Here is a 20,390-nt window from a genome sequence, read left to right as displayed (position 1 = left end):
TCCATCTTTCCAGCAGCCCCAGTCCCTGGCCCCAGCCTCTCTCCAGCCTGGTGGAAAGAGGAGCCCAGAGAGGAGCCCAACCACTTTCCCTCTGGAATCTGCTGCCTCGGCTTTCGATGGAGAAACCATCTGGAGTGTATTATGGGCAGTGGAGAAAGCTGAGAGCAGGAAAATGTGAGTCGGTCCCAGCAGCTCCCGTCTGCAGGAAGAGGGGTCTCTGTGCTATTCAGGGGATGGGCCGGCAGCTGCTCCCACCCCCTCAGTCCCCGGATGGGATAAAGAAGAGATGTGCTTAGGAGGGGGTGGTCTGGGAAAGGCAGGGCCTCCCCACACCTCTGCAGAGCCCAATTTGAAAATGCTTATCTTATCCACCCTTCCATTTCAGAGATTGAGGTCCAGAGAGGGATAGTAACTTCCCCAGGATCACAGAGCAAGTCAGGAGGAATAAGATCAGAGCTGGAACCATTCCACATATATACACATACCAATGAACACTGGGAAGTCCCCAAGTCAAGGTGGGGGAGGGGGAGGAGCTGGAGCAAAGGGACAAGCTAGAAGCTGGATGAGTTTTCTCTTTCTCAGGTTCAAAACAGTGAAGCAAAAGAAAAAAAAGCTAATGAGCACAGGAAGGAATAGCCTTCATTCTTTTGGGGTCCCCATTCCTTGCTTCCAAACCCACACCTGCCCCCACATGCTGCCCTTCTCCTGGGCCTGATCCCCGAGGATGGCTGGGTCCTGGGATGGGACCTCTGGGTCCCAGGAGCCCCCTCCCGCGCAGGGCCCCAGCTCTAGACGTGGCAGGGGAGCAGGAGTGAGGTTTCTCTGCTCCCTCCCAAGTGCTGTGCTGGCGGCTCCCAAAATAAAAATCAAATGTGGGCTTGGCAGAGGGAGTGGGGTGGGAGACACAGCCGGCAGCGGCGGCAGTGCTGGGGCTTCATTCTTTCCATTGTAACTTCACCTCCTAACCTCTGGCATTTTAATTATTCTCCTACCCATTTGCTCTCCCTGGGCCAGAGGGTGAGCTCACCCTTTCCTCTAGCCTGGAAGGAGGTGGCCGCTGCCTGGACCCCCAGCCTGCTCCTGGGAAGCTAGATGGGAGGCAGGTTGGGGGCACCAGACTAGCAGCTCCCTCCTGACCCTGAAGTCCCTCAAGGGGCCTGGAGAGGGCGGGGCTCCCAGGCATCCAGCCTGGCACCTAGGGCTCCATGTGTGAATCATTAAGTCTGCGTCCCCGCTGCTTTATTTTATGGTGGCCACTGTCTTGAGCCAAAGCACCACTGGCTCAAAGCCTGTTTTGCGGACAATGCAGCCATGCTCAGTGTGGGCAGAGCAGGGACTGGGAGCTGAGCCTGTAGCTCCTGGTCCTACACTCTTTCCAAATCCAAGAAGAGGGCAAAAATAGCTCTGCCCTTATTATTTCCCTCATCTCCTAGAGTGTCCTCCCCGCCTGCCCAATGGTGATTTAAAAGATTAGTTTGATGTTAAAACATACAAGGACATAGTATAGAGTAAGAAGGAAAACGTCTGTGGACTTTTAAGGTAGAAAACAAGTTTGCAGAGAAGATGTCCAGTTGGGGGTGTTCATAATTGTCGAGGAGCAGTATCCTCCTCCTGGGCTTGCCCATGAACTGGGGTGGGATGCTGGTCATTGTGTTTGTGGCCAGTTTGTCTGGACCCCAGGCTGCCACTGAAGATGCTGGTGGGTGCTGGTAGGCATCCTTGGCCCAGCCTGGGATGCAGAGGCCTTCTCTCACCACCCCAGGCCTGGGGCTGGAGCTCTCTGCTGATTCTGTCTGTCTCCTGGGGAGGTCAACTTCCAGAGGGTAAGCAGTGCAGATAGGGTAGCCTTATCTTTGACCCGCTCTAGGCTAGCACCCCAGGCAACCCCACCCAAGGCCTCCTGCTCCATCCCCAGGTCCTGGAACCTTCCCAATTCTGCTGCCCCAGAGGCTCAGCTCTGTGTATGTGTGTGTGCGGGGGATGCCACACATCTTCTTCCTTCTTGCTCTATAGGTCTCCCCTGAATGAATGTTCCATCAACAAACGATTCCTGGGTACCTACCCTGTTGATACCAGGTCCTCTTATGGAAAGTTATTATGGTCTGGGCAAAGAGCAAAATGCTATTCAACACAGGAATTGCTGTGATGGGAATTAAGGTGCTAACAGCCCCTGGAAGGAGACCCTGACCCAAGCTCAGAGAGAACATAAGGGAAGCCCTTCCCAGAGTAACTGATGACAGAGAGGCTCCCCAAGGAAGAGCATCGCAGGCCGTGGGAACAGCACCTGCAAAGTACAGAACCTACAGAGGAGTGGATGCTGCAAAGGAGCCTTTAGGATAGAGGCTCATGGGAAGCCACAATCAAATCTGTGTTTCAGTGAGACTTCTGGGCCGTGTGGAGGATGGGCTGAAAATGATCAGTATGGAGGTAAGGTGGCCCCGTGGAAGATGCCACAGTGGTCCAGGTGGGAACTGATGGTGACCAGGCCCAGGTTGCTGTGGTCAAGAGGTGGTGGGAGCCAAAGCAATTGCATGTGGAGGGAATGTGATGAAAAAGGGCACAGAGGTAGAAAAGGGGGTCCAACATTTGGGCAGCGACCAATAGCTCAAGATGGCTGGTGGCCCCTAAGAGTGGGGCCAGAGGGGGCAGGCGGCTGCAAGAAGGGGTCAGATCATATGGGCCTGGAACGCCGAAGGAGAAGACTTCAGGCTTTGTGCATGGCTGCCTCTTGACCAGGGGCTTTGGGATTTAGTGCTGTTTCCTCATTTCTTCAATTGGAAAATACTGACTGAGCTCCTATTCTGTGCTTTAAAGTGCTGAAGGTCCCGTATGAGACAGGATTGAGTCCCTGCCATCACAGAGCTGAACTTCCAGGAAGAGAAAGAGTCATAAACAGATAAAGACTAAAAATTAAGATCATGATAAGGGTGGTAAAGAAAATAATGACTGGCCATTTGTAAGGAAAGCCTGTGTCCCGTCTTCCCCCCAGACCGAGGCTTCTTGAGGACAGAGCCTGAGTTTCCCCCATCAGACTGGGTGCCCTGCACTCTGGGGAAGGACAGAGCATAGAGCCTCTGGGAGCAAGAGCTGAGGTGTCTCAGAAAGCTCCCAGGAATGGCTGCTTCCCCAGCCCAAAGACCCTCCAGCAGGGTCCTCTCTGCCCACATGCTGGCCTTTGCCCCCTGCCCCCAGTCACCGTTACTTCTCTCAACCACCAGCTGCTCCAGGTGCATCTGGGACCCACAACCTGGAGCCCAGACCTCGGAGCAGACTGCAAACCACGGCCTGTGCTACAGAAGGCAGGTACACAGGGGTCCGGGAGGGCCTCCAAGGAGGGACCCAGGGACAGAAGGTAGCATGGATCTTGGAAAGGACCCATCTTTCCAGCCAGACCTGAGTGGGAGGGCTACCCTCTCCCCCTCTCTATCCAAACCCCCACCCCATTAAACCCTTAAATTAACCTCAGCCCCACCCGGAGCTCCAGAGAGTGCCCCAAAATAAATCCTAAATTACATGCTGCCTGGGGGCGACCACAGCTCTCCTTCCTCTCCAGCAAGCAGACCCGCCCTACCCAATGCTTGGGGGGGAGGGGGGTTCCCAAAATGGGCTATTTATACAGCTCCCCTCTTTGCTGTCTGGCCCTAGTGTCCTTGGGCAAGACCCAGGCAGGCTACATAGCTCTCCTGAGAGCAATGAGGGGCTGGGGAGGCTGCAAGACTCTCCAGGAATTTATGGTCCAAATCAGGTTTCTTTGGGGCATCACTAACAATTACACTCAAGCATGGCGTAGATCTGGACTGCTCTGGGCTCACTGGACATCTGGTCACCCAGGAATGTGGCTCAGACTCCAGCCTTCCAGAGTGCCGCCTTGTGGGGAGGGGGGAGTGGGATGAGAGAGAGAGAGAGAGGGAGGGAGGGGGAGAGAGAGAGAGAGAGGAAGACTGAGAAATTAAGAGAGAGAAGAAGAGAGAGATTGAAAAAGAGGAGAAAAAGGTTTGCGATTGACTGAGAGAGACGTTGAGAAAGAGCGAGAGAAATGGAGAGAGTGAGCGAGAAGAGGGAAGTTGAGATTGACTGAGAGAGGGACATTGACACATTGCTTTCACCCCTGGCTGCTGAGGGAAGCAGTTCTAAATCCAGGGCACCACCCCCCCCACCACCACCACCACACACACATACACACACACACACACACACAGCACCTGAGAAGGGTGAGAAGCTCTGGCTCTGAGGACCCCGGCACAGACCGGGAGCTGGACATGGCTATTTTGAGACCATGGGCTTAAGCCAAGGACCTCCCTGGACAAAGCTATCACCCATGCTGGGAATCTGGCTCCGATATCGGGGCTACTCCCCGGGGCGGGGGGGGGGGTAAAAAAGAAGGGGAGGGGAGAGGCAAGGGAGGAGAGAGTGGGAAGCAGAGAGACAGGCACTCGCACACAGAGACGCGGGCATGGATAATGACAGAGGGAGGGAGGGAGGGGAAGGAGAGGATGGGGGTGCTTCTGGAGCCCAGGCCTGGCCTCACTCATCTCTACACGTGGCACCCATGGGCCTGGATGCCTGCCTGCTGCCCACTGGTTCCTTGGCCCCTCTCCCTGCCCTCTGCCCTCCAGCAGTGTGGGTGCCTGCCCAGGAGGAAGACTCTCCTGCCCTTCTATCCTCCACCCCTGCTCAGTGCTTCCCCCTGCCCCTGGGAGCCTGCTCTACTCCCCCAGAGGCATGGCCACTGCCTGCCCTTCAGGGGGGCTTCATGGGAGCTGAGGGTCCCTCCTGCTCCCATGGAGTGGCAGCGATGAGTCCAGAGGGAGGACTGAGAAATAAGTGCCCCCTCTCACTTGGACTCAGCCCCAGAGGACGGGGTGGGGAGGGGAAGGAGTGGCGAGCAGCATGGGAGAACCTGAGAAGGAGCCTGAGCCCCAGGAGGATGGATGGAGATAGCCAGGGACCGGGTGGTGGGTGGGTGGTGCTGCCGCGGCGTCTGGAGGACCATGTACACATCCAAGTTCATGTTTCATGCTGGTGACTTAGGGGATACATGTGGCTCAGCCTCCAGAGGCTCCACCCACGGGCTGTGAGGAGAGGAAACAGGACAGCACAAGGGGAGCTGACCTGCGCCCAGCCACCACCACCGAGGGGACATTTATGCACTCAAAGGTGACGTGGGTGCCAAGAAGTGTGCTAGACACCTGGAGGAGTGGGATGGTTGTGTGTGTGTGGGTGTCTGTGTGCACGTGCGCACTGGGGGTGGGGAATAGAGGATTCCAGTGCTGCCTGAGGGGGTCAAGGGCCCCGGCATCATGGGGTAGGGGGTACGCATCACAACAGCCCCCCAACCCTTGGAGGTGGTGACACATTGTCTCCTGATTAAACTTGATTATCTGTCTGCTTACTGGGTCCTCTTGACCCCCACCTGCCCAGAAAACACTGTTTATGGGGCCTGGGCATCAGACCTGTCATTTAGCTAGAGGAGGCAGCCCAAGCCACAGGCGGGAGCAGAGCCTCTGTGGAGAAGCAGTGCCCAGCTCTCAGCAGGCACCAGCCCAGACACTTAGTGCCCTGTTTACCCTGGCAGGGGTAGCTGGCACAGGTGGGGCTCTCCAGGGAGCAGCCTGAGGCCCAGCCAGCAGGCCCACCTGGAGGCCAAAGAGGAAGCTGGGACAGAGGCTCTGCGGGGCTGGGGGAGGTGTACATGGAGGAGCATCTCGCTGAGCTGCACAGCGATCCCGGCACTGCGGCACTGCCGCCTGTAGGGCAAATCCCCCCCAAGTTCAGGAGTTCAGGCGCTCCTCAGCTGGCCTGAAGGAGGAAATCACACGAGCTGGAGGCCCAGAGGGAGAAGCTACCACTCCAAGGATCCTGGAAGCCTCCCTCCAAGCCCCCCTTCCCCCTAGGAAGCAGGGAGGCTGGAGGAGGTGGAGGAAACCCCAGAACTTTGGGGCCCCAGCCTGGTGTGCCCGGATGTCTCCCCAGCACCCGCGCTCAGCACCCAAAGGCACACGTGACCTTACTTAAGAGCACACCATCAAAGGCCCCCAGCCAATCGCTGTACAGATGCTGTCTCCACCTCCTTCCTCTATCAGTAGAGACTGTGGAGACCATACCCCTGTCAGCCACGACACCCAACATGACATAGTCTTAGGTGTGTCAGACACAAAACGCTCTTCGCCAACCTCCCCCTTCCCCACTTATAACCCACCCTCCAGCAATGAGCTCACATGTGCACATGCACACACCCATGGGCACGCGCAGGTCCTTTGCACCCATGTACCCTCATACCAGCGTCACACCCCCAAGGGAGCCCAAGAGGGGGCCTAACATCTCAGTGCTGAGGGCCTCTCTGGCCCTCCCTGCGTCTGTCCTTCCTTCCACCTCCTCCACTAGCCCCTCTCCCACTCACTTCCCCCTATTATTTGCCTCTCTCCAGTCTCTGAGTAACTTCTTAGCTGGGCCCCTTCTTGCCCCAGGCCTCATTCTCTCCTCTCCCCATCTGTGCAGTGGAAACCTTGAAGGCTGAACATCTGGGCAGTTCCTGGCAGCTACCACTCCACCGCCTGAGGGGGCTGGGAGCTCCAGGGGAAGGGGAGCAGCAGCTGGCAGTTCCTCAGGACCTCACTTCCCCCTGCTCTCTATCTCCCTTCCCCCGTGGACCTGGATCCCCCACCCTTCCCCATTCCAGGCTGAGTCATCCGCACATCTGGAGCCTCTGCACATCTGGAAGAGTTGAAGCCTATGCAGACAGCTCCACGTGGACACCCCTCCCCCATACTCCATCTCACCTCCACCCCCACTAACAGCTAGGGTCTAGTCCCTCAAATCCCACCTGGGCCAGGCCCTTGATCACCTAGCAGGCAAGCAGGCACCTCAGTGACAGCTTCCGAGACAGGACATCCATCAGTCTCAGGGCCTCTCCCCAGAAACAGTAAATGAAGCCACTGGGTGCCCACCCCACTGGGTGAGCAGGGCAGTGCTGGCCTTGGGGAAGGCCAGGCCCAAGACCGGGGAAGGCAGGCAAGCCAGGCACTGAGAAGGCAGTGGTTTGGCGCAGCAGGCAGAGTGAGTTTATCCTGGCACCTGGCCCTGAAGCCAAACATCCTCCTCTAACCTCGCAGACACATCAAAGCCGGCGGGGAAGGGGCCCTTCGGTAGAGGAAACCTGCAGTCCTGGCGGCCTGACAGCCTGGCTCAGAGCGAAGGACCACCCCGTCCCACTCAGCAGTCCAGGCTCAGGTTAGGCACAGTAGTCCTGGAGGGGGTAGGCAGAAGAGGAAGCTTCGACCCCGTCCCTCTCCCCCACCCCTTCGGTGCCGCAGAGAGGGTAACGATTTGCCCGCACAAGGGTGGCACAGCTGGCACCAGGACTGAGCTGTGGCCCCTAGTCCAGGGCTCCCTCCTAAACCACCCCCTCCCATGCTCTAGGCAGGAGAGGCTGATTTGGGGGGGGGGGTGCTCACTTCGTGCCTCATCTGGTAGAGGAGTGTGCACTAAATTGTAGGGGCACCAATTTCAATCCCCAGACTGCCTTGTTCAGCAAAGGACCCTTACATGTGGACGAGGGAGGGATGGATAGCAGAGGGGGCTTACGAGGCTTTGGAGAAAAGCAGCTGAAGCGGAGTCGGAAGAGAAGAACTGGGCTGTAAGCCACGGGGCCTTTCTCATGGGACAGCAGGGGCTGAGGGAGGAAGAGGGGCCATGAAGCGCTAACAAGGGAAGGAGGAGGTGCTAACAGGGCCACTGGAGTGAGAGGATCCTGGAGCCAGCCCCCTAAAGGCTGGCCTGGAGATAAGGAAGCTGGGGGGAGCCTACCACATCAGCACAGGAGGCTGGATTGTGCGCATATACCTGTGTGCCCATGTATGTACACACTTGCAGACACACTGCACACGCCCACACGTGCTTGTGTGCACACAACCGAAGCCAAGTCTGTCCTTGGCTGGGGGCCAGATGGTGTGGCTGCTGAGAGGAGCTATGATTTTCAGAAGAATGTGATCTCTGCCCACCTCACTTCCCCCGCCCCTCTGCTCGCACTCATTCTTGGCCTGATTCCCAGGTCCCTTAGAAGAGATCAGCTTCAGGGATGTCCCAAGCTGTATCTTCTCTGTACTTTAGTCTGAGCCCCCAGACCCTTTAAAGGCCCTCCCCCAAGTATGACCCGTCCGCAGAGGGGCTACCCTTTCCACTGGCTGCCCTGAACTTCCAGTTTCTTTGGGACTTGGAAGTTCTTCTGAAGTCTAGCCACAATCCCCTGACATTTGGGGAGACAGAGGAACCCACAGCAGGGTGCAGTAGAGCCCTCTTTCAAGGAGTGAACAAGAGCAGAGATAGAAAATGGGGATCCTAGGGAATTCTCAATCCGATTCTTCTCTCTGGCTACATGGTCTTATCTAGAAGAGTCAACAGTGAGGGTGGGGGTGGGATTGCAGAGAGGGGGAGGGGCTGGGAAGCCTTGGGGAGAAGGAGCCCCACAGGGAGGGGACCAGGGCTGGGGTCTCTCAAGACCATTAACCTGGTCTTGGCTCAGCCCCTCCCACCTGAGTCTTACTGGCTCTGTTCCATCTGCCACCCAGACAGCCAAACTCAGTAGCCCAACCTTCCCCCTTACTCTCTCCACCCACCTCTTGGAGGTGTTCCCCTCTCCACCGCTGGCCGCGCCGGAAAAACCTAGACTTTGGAAGGATAATGGCTCCCAAATGCCGTTTTTGTCTCTGCTAAGCCTTGGGAAGGTGAGTATTTGTTCAACTCCTCCAACCTGCTCATTAGGATAATAAGCTCCCTGCACTGTTAATTGGCAGGTGACACGCCTCCAGCCACCCTCCCAGCCCACAGGTTGGTGGCTCAGACCTTAGCTTCTACTCCAGAAGTCATCTCACCCCCCCTCATGCCCATCACCCCAAGAATGAAGTACTGGTGGACTTCAGTTTCCAGAGGAATACTGGGAAGGAGGCTCAGACCCTGGTCTCATGCCCAGAATCCCTATTGGCAACTCAACATGCATCCTGCCCCGTCCTGGGAGGTGGACAATGAGCAAAGGGTTCCTTGCAGCATGCCCCATAGGAGTTGCTTGATCCCTAGAGAGCATTTTGACTTGCTAGGGGGGTATTACACAGTTGGGAGGGGCAGGAAGCAGAAGAGGTGGTTCCCTCAGACCACACAGCCAGTGGAGTTGGGGAGTCCAGTCAGTCAGGAATGGCTTCCCCCTCAATCGAGAGCCCCTCCCACCAAGGACTTTGGGAATTCATTCCCCATCCTCTTAGAGAAATCTGGCCCCTGATCTCAGGAGGCCCCCAACCAGCTTCAATTCAGTGACAACAGAGCCAGTGTTTACTTGGAACAAAGCACCATGGGGAAATGAAAGCTGAATCAGAACTTGGGCCAGCCCCCGCAGCCTGGTGAAAACATTAGGACATGTACACACATCTTGTAGGGAGAGAAGCCCTGAGAGAAGGCCTGAGCAGGGAGGAATAGTCACATCCAGCAGGAAGCTCCAAGTCCTGGAAGGCTTTCTGGAGGAGGTGGCATTTGAGCTGAGCCTTGAAGGATGGGTGAGAATTTGTTAGGGAGGTGTCTGGGGACATGTGTTCCTGGTGGAGAGAGCTGTCCAAGCTGAGGAAAGGAGGGAAGCAGAAAGGGTCAGGTGTGTGGCAGGAGAACATGTGGGCAGAACAGAGAGAGTACATTGCAAGTCCAGGTGTGGGCTGGTCATGAAGGAGCCTGAAGGTCTCCCTGAGATTGGACTTCATTCAGGCAGAAGTGGGGAGCTTCTGGAAATTAGGGAGCAAGAGAGTGACATGCCCCAACATGGGCAATGAGGAGACTAGGCTGGAGGCCTTATGAAGATGGTAGTGATGGCCCTGGGGAGCCACACTGCATGGGAGCAGTGGCAATCGGGACACTTGTGACAAGCATAGTCCCCAGTTCCCCTGAATGCTCAGCTTGAGGGAGGGTTGGGTGGGTACTCACCATGAGGCCAACCCAGGTAGCGATTAGCAGACAGTGGGAGAGCAGAAGGGGAGGACAAACCAGAAATAGAGGGAGTTACCCAAATGTCTGGTCCCAGACCTTGCTGGTGTGGTTCAGTGGATTGAGTGCTGGCCTGCGAACTGAAATGTCACTGGTTCGATTCCTGGTCAGGGCACGTGCCTGGGTTTCAGGCGTGCGAGAGGCAACAAGTCCTAGTCTGTTTCTTTTATAGATTGATGTTCCTCTCCCTCTCTTCCTCTCTTCCCCTCTCTAAAAATAAATAAATAAAATCTTTTTTAAAAAGTGTGATCCCAGCACCACTGCCACATCCACATCCGGTTCCCTGTGGCCCTCTAGGGAGGAGTGATCAATACCAAGTCACCCTCTGAGGTAGGTAGGTCACCGGTCCTCTCTGACCTGGCCCTTGGCCAGGTGCAGAGCACAGAATGGACAGCAGAGGGAGCCAGTGAGCCAGCATTCTGGTGGAAAGCACCCTTAATTCTTGTCAATTCACTCATACTTCTATGTGAAATTAAGAGGAGCTTTGGGTCTCTTAGTTATGCCAAGAATGAAACACTTATTGCATATTATTATTAAACTAACATTTATTAACCATGACTATTCCAGACATTGAGGGGCTTATTTCATTCCCATACTGACCCTAGGTGATCAAGTAGGTTATTCACACCCCCACCCCCTTCACAGATAAGTTTAGAAAGGCACAGAGATGTTTAGTTTCTTGACTAAGCTCACACAGCACATCATAGTAAGTGGTATACTTACCAACATGACAGAATACTGTCCGTCCTGGCAGAGCTGAGCTAGAACAGAATGTTCTGCAGGCTTTGAAAGGAAACATCCCAGCCCAGAGTCATAAGCTATAATGAATCTCAGTGTCCACCATAGTATGGCGGGGAACAGGGCTGAGAGGAATAGATCTTAACCTGGCTCTTTCCCCTCATCCAGGGCCTGGGCTGGGCTGTTAGGCTGCACAAGGCTGCCAGTGAGGATTCCTCCATTCAGAGCAGCAGCTGCTCCTGAAGCTGCCTCTGAGTGTGAGGTCTCAAGACCTGTGTGGTTCTGGTCCTGACTCAGCCCCAATGTCCCATGTGACTTGGCCTTCCTACCTCTCTGAGCTCCAGTTTGCTTCTTTGAGAAGGGGCTGATAGACTAGCTGAACTCCCAGGCCCTTCCAGCTGGGCCCTCGCAGGATTCATAGACAATCAGCTTGTTCTTTCATGAACAGGGTGGGGAGGTGGTGAGCGAATATGAAGACATTTGGACTTTGCTGCTCTTGGGAAATCCCAGATGGAATTTGGTGTCAAATCTAGAGAAGCCCACTGGACTGCATCAGGTCTCTGGGCCTCCCTGCCCCTAGAATGCCCAAGCACATACATGCATGCACACACACACTTCCCTCCCTCTGCCAGATTAAGTATCGAAGAGAAGATGTTGGCTCTGTCCAGGACCCTCCTGCCTTTACACAGGACAGTGCCCTGTCTGCTCAGTCTGGGGCCCCATTGTGCCTCAACTCTCATGTGACCTCACCCACTAAGAATGCTGGGACCCTGGGAGCTTTGATGGATGCTGACAACAGGGCTTAGTGTTCTTGGTCTGGGCTGAGACCACCCACCTCCAGACCCCTCCCCCATCCCTATCTGCATGGAGGAGCACAGAAGGGAAGTTTGATCTCATGAAAATAACTGGGGGCCCAGAGGCAGGTTCCAGAGGCCCTCTGGGTTCTGCTCCCTCCATGAGCCTTACTTTTCCGCTGGGGATATGTGGGTCAGTGGGTGGAATAGCTGTTCTCAAATGTCTGTTCTATGACATTTTAGAGATGTGGATAGCCAGATTTAACAAATAAAAATACAGGACACCTAAACTGGAATTTTAGATAAACAAACAAACAAAAATTTTAGTATAAATATGTTTCATTTTGCATGGGACATATTTATGCTAAAATATTATTCATTGTTTATGTGAAATTCAGATATAACTGGGTGTCCTGTATTTTGCGTGGAAACCCTAGATCTGTGTCAGGTGGGTGCCAGAGAGCCAGAGGGGAATGATACCAGCCTCCTGCCCCTCTCCTACCCATCCCCAGGGCACTTGTGCCTGCCTAGTCCTTCCTACTCAGCCCTCCCAGCCTCCCAGGTCTACCGCTCAAGCTCCTCCATGCCTTCTTCAGCACTCCCATCTCACTTCCCAGGATTCCATCTTCCCCTAAACTCACCCATCTTCCTCTCCTTTAAGGACCACACCTCTGTGGGGCTCAAGGCCTGAGCACAGTGGCAGGGGTTGTGGTAGAGACTGATTCCTCAGCTGTCCTTGAATGTTAATGCAGTGAGGCCAGGGCAAGGATGGGAGGGCCTTAGAAGTCCAAGTTAGCAATGACTTCACCAAGGAGGCAACAGAATGGGCACTGATGGGAGAAGACTGCAGCACTCTGGACTAGGTCCCCCTTAGCAAATGGGGCAGGTTGGGTCCAGAGCCAAGAGCAGGGGCATGAGGGAAGAGGTGCCCCCCACTCCATGCAGATTTCCTTCTCCAACCGCAGTGTCACCAGGAAATTTGAATAGAGAGGTCATTCTCTAGGCCAGACCCCAATTCCACTTGGATCAGGAGGCTGGAAGATTCTGTCCTTAGGGGCCGAAAAGGGTTGAGAGATGATGAGAAAGAGGCTAAGAGGTGGGAGGGAGGGACTGGGTAGAGATATGCTGGGAGAGGGAGACCAAGAAGTTGATGAGAAAAACTCATATAGAGACAGGGAAATAAGTGGAAGCAGTGAGAGAAAACCAGTCTCCTTGACTGAGACAAAGATTAATAAACACAAGAAAGGAGAAATAGCTTGGAAACAGAGGAACAAGTGAAATGGAGAGAAACTGAGTGGAGAAAGAGATAGGAAGAAACTCAAACAGGAAGATGGACTGGGAGAAATGGGGAGGGGGCCAGGGAAGGTTAAGCATAGAACAGAGATAACAGGACTGGGAGAGAGGAGACAGAAATAAAGAGAAAGTGGTGAGAGAACAAGAAAAAGGGACCAGAGGAGACCGGCTGTTCCTTCATACTAACTTGGGGATATATTTTCCAGTGGCAAAGTCAGATCTGAGACACAGCAGAGACATCTGACAACTTAAGGACTGAGCATCTCCTGGAGCTCTCCCGCCTTTTCCAGGCCAAGGAGCAGCCCCCATCCACCAGCTCCATTGCGCTCCCTTCCCAGGCGTCCCGGCTCCATCTCTCCAGCTCCGGCAGTGTCTCCACATGTCTCATTCGTGTTTGGGCGTCTTGTTCTCATCCTGAGCCTATCACCCTCCGAAATGGCCTCCCACCCCGCCCACCAGCCAGCTCCCGGGGGAGGGAGCTTGGGAGACCCAGCCACAGAACCGAGGTCCCAGCCCGGCGGCCTGTCACCCACGGGGAAATCCCAGGTTGAGCGATGCTGCCACCTGCCGACTGGACTAGGGAAGGACAGTACGCCTAGAGGGCTGGGGCGCGGCCCCGGAGGGTAGAATGGGAATCCCGCCCCCGCCCTCCCGAGCTGGGACGGCCCGCTCCTGGTCTTTCCAGGAATCCGGAGGGACCTGCTGCTCTCGCAGAACCTCGCCTGGCTGCGGCTCTGCCACACTTCGGACCCCGGGGCAAATCTCTGAACCCTGGTTCCTTAATTGCCGCTGTAGTCAAAAGGAGGATGTGTATCAACACCTCCTCCCAGAATTTCAAGGGAGGTGGGGGGACAGGGTTGCACCAGGACTGTGCTCCTGGTTCTTTTCCTTCCCCCGAAATCCACCAGGCCGCCCCACCCTTCCTTCTTTGCAAAAATTAAAAAAAAAAAATTGGGGTGGGTGGTGACACCTTTCCCCATACGATCCCCTCAATCTACTCCAGAACCTTCTCCACCCCTCAACCTCTGCGCCCCGGGAAGGCCAGGTGGGAAGGGACTTCCAGTGGCCCGGCTCCCTCTGCCTACATGCCCTCTCCCCCTACCAGGCACAGCACCCCCTCCCTTAAGCCTGGGACCAGTTAGGGTGGGAGCAGTAGTTGGGGGTTGGGAAGGGGAAACTTAGCAGTCTTGAACTGACCCCACAATTTTTTTCGATTTATCTCTTCTACTTCCCAACTACCAGCAACCAACCCGGACCTCTTTCTACCTCCGCCCTGACCCAAGTCCAGCCCATCCCGGTGCATAAGCTCCGCCCACAGCCCGAGGCGGGACCCCATAGGTGGAGAGACGTGGGAGAGGTCGCGGCCCCGCCTCCCCCCGCCTCTCCCCTCCTTCCTTTACACACGGAAGCTCAGTGGCCCCCACGCCAGGATGTCCGACGCCTGGGTCCTCGGCCTCTTACCCACCTTGCTGCTTGGCCTGCTGGCGGGCCTCCAACAGGTGAGCGCTTGGGAGGTAAAGCCAGAGGACTTCCAGGGCCCTACCCTTGTGGGTCTGGAGCCTGCTTCTGGAGTCGGGTCACCACCTTCCATTGTTAGGATTTCCTCGTGACTACATGCAAGTAGCCACTCCCTCTCTCATTTTGCTAGGGAGGTGAAGGAAGGAGCAGCGGAGGGGGGCCCTGGAAAGACCGGGGTTCCTTCGCCTTGGGGGCCTGTGTGGTGACACTGGCCTTCGCCCACCACCATCTGACACCCAGCCCCTCTCTGTGAGCGGGGTCTTTGACCCGCCTGTTAGCCTTGGGTAGTCCCTTCGCGCTCCTTCTCGCTGCGTCAGAAAGCGGGAATTATCTGGGACTGAGGTCTGGACGCCAGGCCAGTGTGTCTCCCCAGCTCTGTTCCTCCCGTGCTGGGTAACCTTGGGGAAGTCCTGGCCTTCCCTGGACTGTTTATTTGCTTTTGCCCTAGGGGAGAGGCGGCTTCTTAGCCCCTTTCTAGGAACAGGGGTGGGATTCCAGCCCGTGGTCGGATTTGGTCTGGCTACTGGACTCCAGGCTGGGTGACCCCTGCAATCTATGATTCTGAGAGTGGACAGGCATGCCCGCATCTCTCACGCCTCTAGTGACGGGGAAGTTGTCTCCAGTCCTGGGACGGGAGATGATCCTGGAAGCCAATGTGAGTCTAGAAGACAGATTTTTAACTTCTGCTTAAGATCCAAGGGAAGGGCCAGGCTGGCTTCCCAGAACAGGGCTCATTCACACCACTGTGCTGACTTTCAGCGCCCCTTTACCCCTGAAGTCCTGGTACTCCTCAGTCACGAGGCCACCAGTTTGTGCCATCACTAGGCTGAGCATCCTCTTGTTGATTCCTCCCAAGATCTCCAGGGCGCAGGCACTGCTCATGTCCCCAGGTCACCTGTAAGTACAGTGTGCGGTCCTTTCCTGATTAATAACAGGTGTACGTTGTCAGGAAAGCATTGCTAGGTGATTTTATTGTGGGAACATCACTGAGTGCACCGACACAATCCTAGATCGCACACACAGCCCACTACACACCTAGGCTCTGTGGTACAGCCTCTCACTCCTAGGCTATAAGCCTGTACAGCATGTTACTGTACTGAATCCTATAGGCAACTGGAGTACAAGGGTAAGTGTTTGTGTAGCTAAACATAGGAAGGGTACAGTCAAAACACAATATAAACAATTTAAGAAATAGGATATCTGTATAGGGCACTTAACCAGGAATGGAGCTGGCAGGATGGGAACTTGCTCTGAGTCTGAGTGATGAGTGAATGTGAAGACCCAGGACACTCCTGTAGACCTTATACACACTGTACACTTAAGCTACACTAACTTCCTAAAACAACATGAAATTAAATCAAGCACAAGAGAAAGTGATTTATTCAAGAAACCCAGGTTCTGGGCAGGTGGTTCAGTTGGTTGGAGCTTTGTCCTGGACACCAAAAGGTCATGGGTTCTATCCTCAGTCAGGTGGGTATGGGGGGGCAACCGATGGTTATTTCTCTCACCCATTGATGTTTCTCTCTTCTTTCCTCTATCTCTAAAATCAATGAACATACCCTCAAGTGAGGATTTTTAAAAAAAGAAACTCAGTAAACTCTATATGTAATGAGGCTGCTCTGGTGTAACATGGCTACTGTTTGACAGCGAACTTTTATGAGTAGAAGGAGAACACTAATGATAAAAGCATAGTATAGTAAATATCAGTAGCACAGTCCTTTTTATGATTATCAAGTATTATGTACTGTGCACGATCGCATGTGCTATACTTCTACATGACGGGCAGCGCAGCAGGTTTGTTACGCCAGCATCGCCACCAACACGTGAGTCATGCATTGTGCTACAACGTTATGATGGCGATGACGCCAATGGGCATAGGAGTGTTTCAGCTCCGTTACAGCCTTAACGAGCCACTGTTATATACGCAATTTGTCATTGACTGAAATGTAGTTATGTAGAACATAACTGTAAGCTGAGGTTCCCCAAGACCATCCTGACACTTGATAGGGCTCAGGCTCTAGACCACCTCCGACAAGACCGCCCCTTGGTATAGTGGGGGAAGAGAATCTGGAAGAAGATCTACCCTTCCCAAACAGGAACTCAGGACAAACTTATTAAACCTGTTCATATCTGTCCTGCTTAGCTGGGGGCAAGGGGAGGAAGGAAAGGGTCTGGTACCTGAAGGTGAAGGGGCTGCCACTGAGTGTCTAGACCCCTTGGTGTGTCCCTAGCTCTGCGGGGCCTCTGTGTGGCCCTCACCCTCTCTGGGCCCACTTACCTCATGGTTTCATTGCTGCTCTAGTCTCCCACCATCCAGGGCTTGTGAGAAGCTGGTACTCACATAGGACTGAATATGGAAAGGGGGAGTCAACCCAACTATTACTGGCTGTCAATGGTATTCTTAGCTTTACTGTTGTTGTTAGCAATGGAAATGTTACTGAAATATTCAAGAAAAGGTATAAAGATAGGGTGGCCTCTCCGAAGTTACCTTCTTATTCTGGAGTCCTAGTTGTTTGTCCCCTGGAAGCTGCGGTGACAGATAACCTCCCATTCCCCACTGTGTTCCCACCCCTGCACCCCACTCTCCCCCAAACTGGGTCTGGGAGCAGACAGGAAGAAATGAAGCCAGGTAATCAACGAATCAATGAGTGCCCTTTCATTCATTCTGCCAATGTAGTTGGGTTTTCAACAGTAATTAAACAGACCAAAATCCCTGCCCTGTGGAGTTTATAGTCTACCTAGGAAACACATGAGTATCAGATGAAGAAAAGTATATAGTATGTTAGATGTTGGTAAGAACTATGCAGAAAAATTAAGCACAGTGAGGGGAAGGGAAGTGGTCAGAGAGAAAGGTGCTGAAGTCAGCTTTGCAGATACCTGGGGGAGCGAGTGGGGGGGATGTTCCAAGCAAGGCTCACACACCTAATTGCTATTAATTGGGTTAAATTCTGAACAGATACCCTGGATTCCCTGCAGAACTAGTGCAGGAGAGGTGGGGAAGAGAGGAACTGGTTCCAGAGAGGAGGGTCCAGGCAGCTTCAAAGAGAGAGGAAAGCCCCCCCACCCCACCCTCCGCCCACACACACACACCCCAGGCAGGGATCTGAAGAATGAGCAGGGTCAGCAGACCATGAAGGCATGGGGAAGAGGGCCTGCCCCTGCATGTAGGCGTAAAACAGCCAGGTGTGTTCAGGAAGCTCCCAATGAGTGTGTTTGCAAGAGAGAGGAAGGGGCTAAGGCTGGTCACACGGGGTCTGAGCCCCAGGGAGCCCTGGCAGGGGCTTCCAGCAAGATTTCAGGTGATCGGATTTTTGTGGGTAGAAACTTGCCCGCAGTGTGGGGAGTGACTCTAGTGGGCAGCAGGAGAGTTGCTGGCATCCTGGACTGTAGACATCAGAAGGCATGAGCTTACAGACCTGGGGAGGGGCAAATATGGTGTGGTAGGGAGAGGAAGGAGAGCTGGGGGCCTCCAGGTGGCAACTAGAGCTCCCATCATTGACCTGAGGAACATGGGGTGAGGTAAAGAGCAGGCTTTGGGGGAGATGGTGATCCCTTGGGGATCTGCTGGCTGTTGGGTGTCCGGGCAGCATCTGAGTATATGACCCCTAACCTCTGCCTCTTTTCTTCCACAGGCTGCAGCCAAATGTGACTTCTTGTAAGTCTGGGGTTTCGGGGGGGGGGCACCCCAAACCTGCCTTCATGGGACCTCATTCATCATCCTCCCCTACTCTCCTTCCAGCCAGAAGCCAGCCTGACCTCCCCCACCCAGAGAAGGCAACTCTGCCCCTTCCCACTCCCCAGTAGTCATCCCAGGGGGCATTTCGCACTTGTGATCCTTCTGAAGCCGAATCCCCTTCCTTTTCACTGCAGTCAGGCCAGCTCCCCTTGAGAGGACCCTGTGGGGGAGGCAATCAGTGTGCCACCTTAATCTATAAATGCCAGGAAGCCTGAGCATAGTGAGGAGGGGCTGAGGGGTGATCTGTGGGTAGAACAGTGTTTCCATGAGGTCAGCACTGGATGTGCCATGAACACCCTCTCCTTCCCCCCTTCTACTCTCTGGGCTCCAGCAAGGGCTCTCTCCTCCTCCGGTAGCTCCTGGACACTCCCTGCTCCCCCTCTCTCCACTACCACAATCCCCACACCTGCCCATTTTGTAGATGGGGAAAGTGAGGCCCAGTAAGGGGCATAGCTTGGCACAAGTGCACAAGGCCAGTAGTGAGGGGCACCTGGAACACAGGTTCCTCCCACCAAACCCAGAGGGGCCCCGCTCCTCTCCCCATGAGGGGCATGGCTCCTACCCTGAGTCTCCTACCCTGTTTTGAGGAGGCTGGAATCCTTCTGCCTCCCACCTTGGTAACAACAGCCTCTCTGTGCCTCCACCTGCAGCACCTGCCCTGAAGGATTGAAATGCTGCGGTGACAGCTGCTGCCAGGGGTACGACGAGCTCTTCTCTGGCCCTTTCAGGTGAGCCCAGGGCCTGGTCCACACAGGACAGACTGGACTTCCTGCCCTGGGGTGGGTGTAGGTCATGGGAGGAAGGAAGGAGGCACGGTGGGGATGGTCTGGAGACTCAGGGTGATGTTGATGGTTCCTCACCCCAGGATCTTTGTCATCATCTTCCTGATCATCCTGCCCATTTTGTGCATCTGTGGCCTGGCCAAGCACTTCTGTCGCAGCTGCAGAGGGCAGGGACAGGACCCCGCAATGGATCGTGAGCGGCCCCCTGAACGGCCCCCCACTGGCCCTGCAGAGAGGATCACAGTGTCCACCTTTGAGCCCCCACCCCCCTACAGTGAGGTGGGTGTCTGTCCTAACCCCCGCTCTGCTACTGGGCCTTCTGGATCTCCTGTTGTCTCAGTTAGAGCAGCAGCGGGAGCGGAGGGCCTCTTTCCCCCAGAGTGCTCTGCGGCCGCATTGGTTCACCCTTACCCCTGGGACACCGCCAGCATGTAGGTGGCAATGGCCAGTGCCAGGCCCTAAAGAGGCTTTGTGTCCCCTCCTTTCCCTGCAGATTATTCTGAAGCCAGTCCTGGGCCTGCCCCCCATGGATCCGCCCCCTCCCTACAGCATCAGGCCTGAAGAACATTCTGGGGTCCTCAGGGGCATTGACAATCCTGCCTTCTGAGCCACCTCCTACCTGGAATCCTGCCTCAGCCACCTCTTCCCCAACGCCTCCTGGATCAAACCAGAGACACCTGGGACCCCTGAAATGCCCCCACCCATCCTGCTGCACCTCTGGCCTTTCTTGGATTTAACTTATTGCTTTTCCTGCCCCTGTTCCACACCAACTGTCTCTTGTCCGAAGGGCTGGGCTGGAGCGACAGTGTCCATCCACCCCCACCCCATTAGAGGCTGCCAAGAGAAAAATGTCAACAGTTGCAATTAACTGCCAGTAGAATGAGTATACCCCCATAGCTGAGGTATACAAATCTCCGCTGGACAGCCAGCACCAAGCCATGGGAGATCAGACTGCTTGAGCTCTAAGCCATCTGCAGCTCTCCCTGAATAGAAAAGACCCCATTCTACCCTACCTTATCCCCCAACACACGTACGCACTAAATGAGCTAATTGCTGCTGAGAGTCTGCCTCTGGCTCTGTGGGGAGGTGAGCCCAGACCCCGCTAGGGAACTGGGGGTGCCGGGCAGGGAGGGGAGGAAGTTGTCAGTGGGACACATGAACCTCAGAAGGCAATACATCCATGGGGCGCCCTCTGGGAGAGGATCTATACAGATGCTTTGACCTCCCGTTCCTTGAGGTCTCCGTGCTAAATAGCCTGGACCAGGAGCTGGGGATGGGGCAGGAGTGACCAGTGTGTGCTCCCTGCACCTCGTTCTCCTACTGCTGTCCTGGGGAGGCAGAGCTTGGCTCCCTGACTCTCACCATGGGGGCAGGGAGTGGAAGGCTGGCCGTTCGTAGGGCAGGACTCTGGGAGACGTGCCTCAGCCCCACCCTGGGATCTCCTGGAGAGAGGAGAGGGCAGATCCGCCCTTTCCCTCCAGTCCTGGGTGGTTCTGGGACTCCACAGTC

General features: G+C 55.1%; 1 protein-coding gene across 1 annotated transcript; it reads left to right on the top strand.

Moving 5' to 3' along the window:
* The first annotated feature begins 14,236 nt into the window (after positions 1–14,236).
* Positions 14,237–19,943, top strand: TMEM92 (transmembrane protein 92). Its single transcript, XM_090291123.1, has 5 exons — positions 14,237–14,344; positions 17,996–18,018; positions 18,750–18,827; positions 18,965–19,160; positions 19,375–19,943. The coding sequence occupies exons 1-5, from the start codon at positions 14,276–14,278 to the stop codon at positions 19,486–19,488; spliced, it is 480 nt and encodes a 159-aa protein (XP_090147249.1). The 5' UTR covers positions 14,237–14,275; the 3' UTR covers positions 19,489–19,943.
* Positions 19,944–20,390: the final 447 nt, after the last annotated feature.

Source organism: Furipterus horrens, unplaced genomic scaffold (assembly GCF_987537825.1).
Source record: "Furipterus horrens unplaced genomic scaffold, mFurHor1.1.pri manual_scaffold_11, whole genome shotgun sequence".
Classification (NCBI taxonomy): Eukaryota; Metazoa; Chordata; class Mammalia; order Chiroptera; family Furipteridae; genus Furipterus; species Furipterus horrens.
Note: the sequence above shows the minus strand (reverse complement) of the source record. Positions and strands in the feature narration are given on the sequence as shown.